General features: G+C 52.5%; 1 protein-coding gene across 1 annotated transcript in view; it reads left to right on the top strand.

The window, feature by feature from the left end:
* Positions 1-3,582: 3,582 nt before the first annotated feature.
* The window catches only part of LOC308050575 (olfactory receptor 14J1-like), a gene marked incomplete at its 5' end in the record, with an annotated part of 296,725 nt that continues 288,723 nt past the window's right edge, over positions 3,583-11,584 (top strand). Inside the window, one exon of the mRNA XM_080360738.1 lies at positions 3,583-4,272. Within this exon, the coding sequence (XP_080216864.1) occupies positions 3,583-4,272 (690 nt within the window). The remainder of the gene's footprint in view (positions 4,273-11,584) is intronic.

Here is an 11,584-nt window from a genome sequence, read left to right on the forward strand (position 1 = left end):
AGCTCCTGCACCCTTCAGATCTACTTCCATGTCTCCACATTGACCATCATCCCCCAGTATGTCCAAGTCTTATCCTCTGGATTCCACCAGCCTGTGCTGTGCTGCTGGCCTTCCTCCCTCCCTCTGGTGCCTGGGACCCCTCTGTGTCCTGGTCACGACAGATAAGGTGGACACTGATGTTCACATCCCTCACATCCCTGTTTCCTTGTTTCCCAGTTCCACATCCAGGTGAACATCACCCTTGTTGGTCCATCAGACAGACATGTTAAGCAGTTGGCCCAAGATCCTTTAGACTGTTGGCAGCTGCAGCTTTGCCTGGCCAGTGAATGTCAGGGCAATTACAGTTCCCCATAGGAAGCTGTTCATTCACTGGTGCGTTACTTGAGTTGCTGACAGAAGATCTATTTCTTCTCCATGACCAAGTAATTTGTAGCACATGACATGTTGTCGCCCTATACTGGGCTTACATGGTAAAGACTTGGAACTGGGGGTGAGTGTGCGTGTGCTACAGTTGTCACCTCTCTGAGAAGACAACAGGAGTTTGACCAACGTCAGACAGAGCCGATTTCAGCTGATCCAAGATGGACCCTATCCTTGCCCAATCTGAGCCACTCAGTGATGCTGGCAGCACCTCTGGGATATTGTATTTGAGAAAGGGTAAAAAATGCTGCACAACAGCAGGTGGGAGAGAGGAGGGAGGAGATGAGAGAGAAAAGCACTGCAGACACCAAGGTCATATCCCATAGAACCCAAGCAGGTCCCTCAGCAGGCCAAATCCTGCTCTCCTGAAATCCTGCTCTTGGCCTTGTTCTCATCTCCCAGGAGCCTCAGCTCCACTTGCCCATCCCTGACTGTTCCATCCTGACCAACTCTTTCTAGTTTGTAAGTGTGAAGTCCCACAGGGCACCTCACCCCACTGACTCCTCAGTCACCCGTGTCAGGAAGATGTTGTCAATGGGCTCACACCAGCCCGTGGTGCACGCTCACCATGAACAAGGCAGCTGCACATGGGTCTGCATGAGGAGGAGCGTGGGGACCCAGACACCTGCAGTTCTCATCCCATTCGGTTCAGCACTGGTGTGACCCACACACACGGGTGTGTGCCAGTGTGCGGCTTCCCAGTCTGGAGCAGCAGGGAGGAACTGGAGAGTGCAGGGCTGTGCCAAGGCAGGTTCAGCACCTTGTGCACATGGTGTGGGGTGCTGAGGGACCTGGGCTGCTTTGGCCCAGCAGCGCTGGGGAGGCTGCAGCAGTGCAGGAGTAGCCTGAGAGTGCTTGAAGGGCGGTTTCAGAGGTGGTGGAGATTTCTGCATAGTGGGAAAGAGCATGAGAAAGAAATAATGGCCCAAAGTGCAGCTGGGGAGGTGCAGGCTGGCCATGAGCAGAAAGGAATGTGATGGAAGGGCAGTGCTGTGGTGGAGCAGCTCAGCAGAGGGAGTCTGCATCAGCCCAAGGCTTTGTGCTTCAAGGAGCAGCTGGGGAGGATGGAGAGATCTCAGCAAAGGAAGGAAGATGCTCAGACAGGAGCAAGGTGGGGCAGCAGGGGGGATGTCTGCAGCCTGCAGGGACAGAGGTGCAGGGGATGCCACAGCACAGGACAGGCTGTCGTGGAGATGATCACGGGATGGAAAGAGGCTGAAAGCCCCACCAGATACGAGCTCCTTCTCCCCTTGGCTGTGGCTGTTGTCTGCACCTCTGATGCCTGTGAGGAGACACCTTGTCCTTGCAGCACAGGGGCCTCATGGCCTCCTTGTCCCCAGCCAGGAACCTGGGAGGTGTGGGACCATAGTCCTGCCCTTGGCCTTGCACAGCCCCACATCACACTGTCCCAGGAAGGGCCCTGGGCAACGTGGGAGGGACAGGATCTGAATTCCAAAGTGGGTTCTGGGCTTGACCCTTTGGTTAATGAAACACAACCAGGTTTACTCTGCGTCACAGCCACCTTTTCTTCGCTTTTCCTGACCTTTCATCTCTGCCTCCAGTTTTTTTCTCTAACAAACTTGGATGTTCTTTCTCAGTAGGATCCCTCAGTGGGACCCATTAATAGTACAAGAAACTTTGGAGTTTGCATCTGACTTTGACTTCTTGAGAAGATTCTTCAGCTTCCCCTCAGAGCCTGAGGTTCATGGAGTCAGCACAAAACTCACCAGAGGGGTCATTAAAGTGCCTTGGGCTGCTCCTGTGGTGCTGAGCTGGGCTGGGCTCCTGGGACACAGGGAGCTCATGGCAGCGGCAGCGCTGCAGAGAGACAGCTCTGCCCAGGAGCAGCTCCTCTGCACACGCAGCAGGGCTGAGGGCTCTGCCTGGGGATCTCAGCAGACGAGCAAGGCAGAGAGAGATTAAAGGTGGTCAGGACTGGAGGATGACTGAGAGCTCACTGGAGGAGAAACCTTTGCAGCCCTTGCCATGGTAAGTCTCTGGTGCAGGGCAGTGCAGCTGTAGCTCCTGGAGGCATCTCCTGAAACTGGCACAGGCACAGCTTGTGGGATCTGTAAGGACGGGGCTCTTGTCAGGCCATGTTGAACAGCTGTGAAGCCGGGGGAGCACCCAGGGGTGCCCAGGGCTGTCCTGCAGAGCAGGGTCCCTGCACCCCAGGGCTGTGCCGGGCAGGGACTCTGCCACCTGCCAGGGTCAGCGCTCAGCCTGCCCGGGAGATCCCATGGACGCAGCTGTGGGGGGAAGGAGCGACCCCCGGCAGGGCAGGCAGGGAGCCTGTGGGGTTGAAGGGGGCTGTGTGGGTCAGGGCTGCTCAGAGCTCCAGACGTGTCTCAGCTGCTCCTGAGCCCCTGCACACACGGAGCTGCCCCTGGGCAGTGCCAGGAGGTGTGAGCAGGACAGAGCTGAGCACACAGCGGGTGGGACGGGGTCTGTGACACTGACAGGGAGCAGACCAGGGACAGACACACAGCTGCAGGCAGCACAGACATGGGCAGGGAGAAGAGCTCCTACCAGATATGCCAGGGACTGGATTTGGGAACCCCCTGCAATCCCCTGCACTGCAGACACATTTCCCAGTGCAACCCCTGGTCTCCTCTCCTCCTCAGCAGACCCTCTGCCCCAAAGCCATGGAGTCCAGGTCACGAGTCTCCACCTCAGCAGCTGGACCTCCAGGTGAAGGGTTCCTGCAACGAGGTACTCAAATAAGGTGCTAAAAGTACTTGCTCTCCAGTGTCATTATGTGAGTGGCAGCAGCACAGCCGGGTCAGGAGAAGGTTCCACAGTATGCCCGTCTGCCTTTCTCTCCTGGCTTTATTTTCTAGTAGCACTGCAGTGTCCTTCCCTGTTTCTCCACCTGTCCCTGCTGCTCTTGCTCTCTGGGGTTGGGCTGAAATTGTGGGTCAGTTTTTGTTCTGACATCAACACAGGGGGTCTTGACCCAGAGGTGTGTTCATAGAAATTAGATGACCAAGCTGCATTTTAAACTGTGATGAACTCTTTTCCTCACTTGATAGAAATAAAGAGCGAGCTGAAACATCCCTCCATCGGTGAAGGGGTATTCCATGAGAAACAGCCTGTTTATACACCTCTAACTTCTCACTGACTTTTCCTCCTTACACAGGTTCTCATACCCACAGGCAGCCAATGTCCAACAGCAGCTCCATCACCCAGTTCCTCCTCCTGCCCTTCACAGACACACGGGAGCTGCAGCTCTTGCACTTCTGGCTCTTCCTGGGCATCTACCTGGCTGCCCTCCTGGGCAACGGCCTCATCATCACCACCATAGCCTGGGACCAGCACCTGCACACCCCCATGTACTTCTTCCTGCTCAACCTCGCCCTCCTTGACCTGGGCTCCATCTCCACCATTGTCCCCAAATCCATGACCAATTCCCTCTGGGACAACAGGGTCATCTCATACTCAGGATGTGCTGCACAGACCTTTTCATTTTCCTTCTTGATCACAGCAGAGTGTTGTCTCCTCACCATCATGTCGTACGACCGCTATGTTGCCATCTGCAAACCTCTGCACTACGGGACCCTCCTGGGCAGCAGAGCTTGTGTCCACATGGCAGCAGCTGCCTGGGCCACTGGGTTTCTCAATGCTCTGCTGCACACGGCCAATACATTTTCACTGCCCCTGTGCAAGGGCAATGCCCTGGGCCAGTTCTTCTGTGAAATCCCCCAGATTCTCAAGCTCTCCTGCTCACACTCCTACCTCAGGGAACTTGGCCTTATTGTGTTTAGTCTGTTAATCAGTTTTGGCTGTTTTGTGTTCATCGTGGTGTCCTATGTGCAGATCTTCAGGGCCGTGCTGAGGATCCCCTCTGAGCAGGAACGACACAAAGCCTTTTCCACCTGCCTCCCTCACCTGGCCGTGGTCTCTCTGTTAGTCACCACTGTCATGTTTGCCTACCTGAAGCCCCCCTCCATCTCCTCCTCATTCCTGGACCTGGTTGTGTCAGTTCTGTACTCGGTGATGCCTCCAGCAGTGAACCCCCTCATCTACAGCATGAGGAACCAGAAGCTCAAGGATGCCTTGAAGTAACTAATGGCTGGATTCTTTTCAAAGGCATTAAACTTCCCATCTTCTCTATATCACTCATGACATGACTCATGACAGGTCCAACCTGTCTTTTTTATATTTTGTAGTTTTAGATGAGTTTTTGGAGTTGGGGGAAGACTTTTTTGGTTTTGCCTTTTTAACTCTGATAATATTTCACTCAAAGAAATGTTATTATTCATCCCACATCTTTGTCCACCTTTATAGATCAAGTCAAAGATCTTGTAAATGAGAAGTCCTGCTTTCTGTGTATTTGAAGAAAATAAATGACCCTGCAGTGAATTGTTTGTCTCAGATCCTTCCTCTGCAACCTTTGTGAAGCTCAGCACAAGGTGTCTGTGTGCGAAGATGGAGGAAACAGTCCCAGCAGAGCAGCTCTGCCAGGCAGCACCAGCCTTGTTCTTCCCAGAGTCCTTCTCTTTCCACTCCCACACTCTCCTTCTAAGCCGTTGTGTTGCTGCAAGGCCTGAGCGCTCCCAAGGCTTGGTCGCCGTCCTGCTGTGTGTCAGTCCTGTGACCAGGACAGGCGGTGGGCACTGCTGTGACAGAGCTGGGCTCAGAACAGCATCTCCATCAGCAAGGGCATCTCCTTAGCGCAGTGCCTGAAGGGTTAGGTCTTCTTCCAAAGTTCCTTGAAGAACATTCCTTAGTAACAGACTCTCAAGAGGCTCATTGCTCTGCTTGTTTCTCTGTGGGCTCAGTGTGAGGAGATCATGGTCCCAGTGTGGCTTTCGAGAGACTTCAGGCTGTTTGCTCAGGTGTTGCTTGTTGGTGGCCAGCACCCACGCACAAGGTGAATAAGGCAGGGTCCCTCTGAGCACCCTCCATGGCCACCCAAGAGCTTGTGTGGGAGGTGGTCAGTGGCAGTGACCACCATCACCTGGGGTTGCCTCCCAGCCTGACAAGTAGGGCCCCACAGAGTCACCATAGCACACTTGATCTACAGAGCAAAACCCCCACCTCGCGGCTGTGGGCAGCGTGGGCAGCCAGACACAAACTCATCATTATAGAAATGGAGACGTGGCACTTGACCAGCTCCTTGCACCCAGATATCAGTGTGACATGTCTGCAGAGATTCCCAGGAACACCTGAACAGTAAGAGCAGAGCATGTCAGTCCTGGTTGGGTATCTTGGCTTGTCTCCTGACCCATGTGGTGCTTCAGGCTGTGAAGAGAATCAAAACCAGCCATTGGACTGGGGTAGTTCCATTTTACACGTGTCACACAGGGCAGATGAGGGAGCTCAGAACTCCAGACTCTGCTGCACGGTTGGGACTGCAGAGACTGGAAATGCAGGTGACAGTGTGTGTCAGTGCACACACATAAAGATTCTGGCTTCCTTTGGGCCTTTGCACTGACCTGGGATCTGTTCCTTGGCCTTCTTTGTCTCAAAAAGAAACTGTTCTCCTATGCAACCTCCACATCACACCACATAAGAAATAATTAAAAGGTAGAAAAGTAATGAAAGAAGCACAATTTTAGGGTAATTCTGTCCAAGAGGTGTCCTCTTTAAATGATTAAAACAAAAAAGAAGTGAGAGAAAAAGCATTGTTCTAAGAAATTCTTTCAAGACACAATTGCTTAGGTGTAGTAGATGCTTGGAAAAGCAAGAATGACTGTTAGGACTGAAATTAAAGAGATTTAAATCATCATGATCATCAGTGAGAATGAGGAGTTCCCTGTTACTGTTACTAGTGACAGCACCACTGTTCACAAACATCCTTCAGAGCATCTCCATTTTTCCTGGGCTCCAAAGCTCATCCTGCTCAGAGTTTGACAGGATTGCTGCAAACCCCCGTGACCCAAATCTCTACAACTGTCTCTGCTCAACAGCCTTTTACCCCAGGAAGGGGAAAACTGCCAATGCAGACACCAACCCAGTGCCCAACCTGCCTGGAGAGCCAGGACAGTTGTGCCACACAACAGCCGCCTCTGAGGGAACATGGAGGGGATGGAACTGAAATCATTTCAACCCAAATCAGAGAAGGAGAGAATCATAAAATCATTGAGGCTGGAAAAGACCATTAAGAACATGGAGTCAAACCGTAAATCTAACACTCCCAGGTACTCCACCAAACCATGTCCCAAAGAGCCACATCTCCATGTCTTTTAAACACCTCCAGCAATGGAAGCTCCAATCGTGAGCTGGCAGGACACCATTGGCTGCAGTTGGACATAAGATACTGGTCATGGCTGTGAGTTCAGCCCTGGCTGGCAGAATGTCTCACACCCTCACTGAGGAGGGCAGGGGGCTGGGAGATGGGAGCACGTTTCAGTTTCCAGATCCCAGCACAGAGCCCAAACCATCCTGCCCTTGGACTCTGGATCCCATTTCCTGAGATGTAAATCTGGTGGCCTTCTGAGGGTAATCATGTTAAAAGGCATGAATAATCCTTCAAGTGTTTGTGTAATATGTCTAGGAATGTCAGTTGTATATGCTTATATTTAAATATCTGTAAAATATTACTCTGTATCAGTGGTAGCCCCTCTGGCAATGACAATTAAATAGGTATTTGCACTATAAGGCTCCATACCCCATCCACAAGCACACATCTAAGTGGTTCAGATGACGGGTGGTCTGGCAAACGTCACCCTTTTTGTCCCCAGGTGATGGACACTGCTCATGTGCCTCTGCAGAGAGTGGCAGGAGCTGGATCCCCTTCTCGGGACAGACTCCTTCCAGGAGAGACACAGACACAGGGGAAACTCATCGGGGCTTTACGGCATTTCACTGGGCATCAGTTTTGACATATTGGGTGCTGTCCTGTGACTGCCCTTTCTGCACAAATGATCATACAAACACAACCATTCAGTGAGACATGGTCATAAAGGGCTGTTATGGACAAGAAATGTAACCATGAACTCTGCAGAGAGCGAGGAAGTTCATAATAAGCACCAGGAAGAACCAAGAAGCTCGAGGCCTCTTCTGAAGAGCGGGAGGCCTGAGCAGCCGTGATTGGCCATTGTAGGTGTGGGAGAGGGTCAGGGCATGTCAGGGAGAAGCAATGAAATGGCTGGTGGCTTCAGTGAACCCTTCCAGCCATGTCTGAGCCCAGCAATGGAAAGCAGTTGATGTCTGCAGGTGGAGGAGGAACAGGAGGAAGATTTTCCTGGGAATACGGAAGGAAGAAAGGCCTCTCTTGGGCTAATCATGTATGGCAGTGCCATTTGCATGCTGTGGGCATGGCTGTGCCTGGGAGATGGGGAACGGCTGCTGCTGGGGTGGCTGTACTCAGTCATGACCAATGAACTGACCTTGATCTGCATCTCTCTTAAGCTGTCCACATGAAATCATCCATGAACCTGGTAAATGCATGAACCTCCTGGAATGATGGGATGTGGATCCAAACAGAGGATTCAAGCAAGTTTTGGAGTGGGACATTGAGGCAATTGGTGACCATTACTAGGTGTGTGAAAGAAGCTGGATGAGTTGTGAGGAACTCACAGACATTTCCAGCTCTGCAGAAAACCAGAGCCTTACATGAAAGCAAGATCAGTTCGCATCAAACTCACCACCAAAGCAGAAAACACTCACACTGACCTCAGGAAAAGCCTTGAAAATCAGTTCAGAAAAATCTACCAGGTCCCAGGGGTCAGGGCTCAGCCATTCTGGTGATGAACAAGTATCAAGGGCTCACATGGCATCAGAGCCACCTCCACATGGCCCTCACCACCTGGAACCAGTGTCTCCAAGTCTTGCCTTCACCAGCCCCCAGGGACAGGGACCGGCACTGGTTGTTTCCTTCACAGCTGTGTCAGCGATGGCCCTTCATGGGGTCCAAACACCCTCAGAAACTTGGGGTTTGCTTCTGCCTTTCACTACATTAGAGGTTTGTTCATTCTTTCAGTATCTGCAGTTCAGTATCGTGGCAGCAGAGGGCTCACTAACATCGAAAATGCTCTTACAAGCCAAGGCTCTGTGCATTATTTTCCTAAAGGCCTCAAGTCTGGTGTGGATGATTAGGGGGATTTCAGGAATAACCAAACAGAGAGCATTTGCATATAAATAGCAATAAAGCCAAATTTCTTCTAGTCCCTCCCCTGCTCGCCTTTCCCTCCCTTTCCAGAACAGGTGGCATCAGCAGCCTTCAGTTAATATCGATATGGAGCGTCTCCTGATAAAGACTGAATATGTCAGAAAAGTGGGTGCCTAAATCACCATGTGCATGAGGAGATAGTCCAGGACACCTGAAGAGGAGTCACACTCCTCTGGACCAAGAAGTGGGTGTTCCTGGCAATCTCAGGTGCCACAGCACAGTGATACTTGTGTTCAGGAGCTGGTCAAGTGACCCATCTCCTGTTCTGTAACGGTGTCTGAGTTTGCTCAGGACACCCCTGACTTGAGCCCCATCCACTGCTGGGTGTTCTCCAGACTCCTGCCTTCAGGAACAAAGTCCCAGGAGACCTTGCTGGTGAAGATGGAGGCAAAGAAGCCATGAACAACCTCAGTCCCGTCTGATACTACTCTTAAGAAGTTGAGCAGCAGGCCCACGTTCACCCTGTCTATTCTCTTACTGCAAGTGAAGCTCTGTCAGCTCATCTTGCTGCCCTTCCCATGCAGGTATCAAGTCCAGGGCAGCTTTGTCATCATCCCCACATCCATGGACAAGGTTTCTAAATTCCTCCTTTGCAGCTTCCCCTGCTCCCACCTCCTGTGTGCTGCCTTTGTGCCCTGCAGCTCCATCAGTGCAGATGAGCAGCCTCACGATATAAATGCTTCTGTTCATGGGTACTTGGACAGATCATTCTTGTGCTTGGAGCAGCCTGTCCTGTAAGGATTATCAGATTTCCTGAGCTCCTTCATCCTTCAGATCTACTTCCATGTCTCCACTTTTCCCACCGTCCCCCAGTATGTCAAAGTCTTCTCCTCTGGATTCCACCAGCCTGTGCTCTGCTGCTGGCCTTCCTCCCTCCCCTCTGGTGCCTGGGACTCCTCTGTGTCCTGGTCACAACAGCCAAGGTGGACACTGATGTTCACATCCCTCATCAGGGTTTCCTTGTTTGCCAGTTCCAGATCCAGGTGAGCATCACTCTTTTTGGCCCATCAGGCAGACATGTTAAGCAGCTGGCCCAAGATCCTTTGCACTGTTGGCAGCTGCAGCTTTGCCTGGCCAGTGAATGTCAGGGCAATTACAGTTCCCCATAGGAACCTGCTCATTGACTGTTGACTTCCTCAGGTTACTGACAGAAGATCTTTTCCATTTCTTCTCCATGATCAAGTAGTTTGTAACAGCCAACACACTGTTACACTGTACTGGGTTTACATGGCAAAGCCTTGGAACTGAGAGTGAGTGTGGGTGTGCTACAGTTGTCACCTCTCTGAGAAAACAACAGGAATTTGACCAATGTCAGAGCCGATTTCAGCTGATCCAAGATGGACCCAATCTTGCCCAATCTGAGCCACTCAGTGATGCTGGCAGCACCTCTGGGATATTGTATTTGAGAAAGGGTAAAAAACGCTGCACAACAGCAGGTGGGAGAAAGGAGGGAGGAGATGGGAGAGAAAAGCACTGCAGACACCAAGGTCATATCCCATAGGACCCAAGCAAGTCCCTCAGCAGGCCAAATCCTGCTCTCCTGAAATCCTGCTCTCGGCCTTGTGATCATCCCCCAGGAGCCTCAGCTCCACTTTCCCATCCCTGATTGTTCCATCCTGACCAACTCTTTCTGGTTTGTAAGTGTGAAGTCCCACAGGGCACCTCACCCCACTGACTCCTCAGTCACCCGTGTCAGGAAGATGTTGTCAATGGGCTCCACACCAGCCCATGGTGCACGCTCTCCATGAACAAGGCAGCTGCACACGGGGCTGCATGAGGAGGAGTGTGGGGACCCAGACACCTGCAGTTCTCATCCCATTCGGTTCAGCACTGGTGTGACCCACACACACGGGTGTGTGCCAGTGTGCGGCTTCCCAGTCTGGAGCAGCAGGGAGGAACTGCAGAGTGCAGGGCTGTACCAAGGCAGGTTCAGCACCTTGTGCACATGGTGTGGGGTGCTGAGGGACCTGGGCTGCTTTGGTCCAGCAGCGCTGGGGAGGCTGCAGCAGTGCAGGAGTAGCCTGAGAGTGCTTGAAGGGCGGTTTCAGAGGTGGTGGAAGATTTCTGGATAATGGGAAAGAGCATGAGAAAGAAATAATGGCCCAAAGTGCAGCTGGGGAGGTGCAGGCTGGCCATGAGCAGAAAGGAATGTGATGGAAGGGCAGTGCTGTGGTGGAGCAGGTCAGCAGAGGAAGTTTGCATCAGCCCAAGGCTTTGTGCTTCAAGGAGCAGCTGGGGAGGATGGAGAGATCTCAGCAAAGGAAGGAAGATGCTCAGACAGGAGCAAGGTGGGGCAGCAGGGGGGATGTCTGCAGCCTGCAGGGACAGAGGTGCAGGGGATGCCACAGCACAGGACAGGCTGTCGTGGAGATGATCACGGGATGGAAAGAGGCTGAAAGCCCCACCAGACATGAGCTCCTTCTCCCCTTGGCTGTGGCTGTTGTCTGCACCACTGATGCCTGTGAGGAGACACCTTGTCCTTGCAGCACAGGGGCCTCATGGCCTCCTTGTCCCCAGCCAGGAACCTGGGAGGGGTGGGACCATAGTCCTGCCCTTGGCCTTGCACAGCCCCACATCACACTGTCCCAGGAAGGGCCCTGGGGTATGTGAGAGGGATAGGATCTGACTTCCCATGGTACAAGGTCAGGGCTTGGCTTTTGGTTAAAGAAACACAACCAGGTTTCCTCAGCATCAGAGATATCTTTACTTTGCTTTTCCTGACCTCCAGTTTTCTTCTCTAACCAAACCTGGATATTGTTTCTCAGTAGGTTCCCTCAGTTGGGCCCATTAACGCTACAAGAAACTTTGGAGTTTGAATCTAACTTTGACTTCTTGACAAGTTTCATCACCTTCCTCCAGGGTCGAAGGTCCATGGACGCAGCACCAAACCCACCAGAGGGGTCATTAAAGTGCCTTGGGCTGCTCCTGTGCTGCTGAGCTGGGCTGGGCTCCTGGGACACAGGGAGCTCATGGCAGCGGCAGCGCTGCAGAGAGACAGCTCTGCCCAGGAGCAGCTCCTCTGCACACGCAGCAGGGCTGAGGGCTCTG

This window comes from Nesoenas mayeri, assembly GCF_963082525.1.
Source record: "Nesoenas mayeri genome assembly, chromosome: 29".
Classification (NCBI taxonomy): domain Eukaryota; kingdom Metazoa; phylum Chordata; class Aves; order Columbiformes; family Columbidae; genus Nesoenas; species Nesoenas mayeri.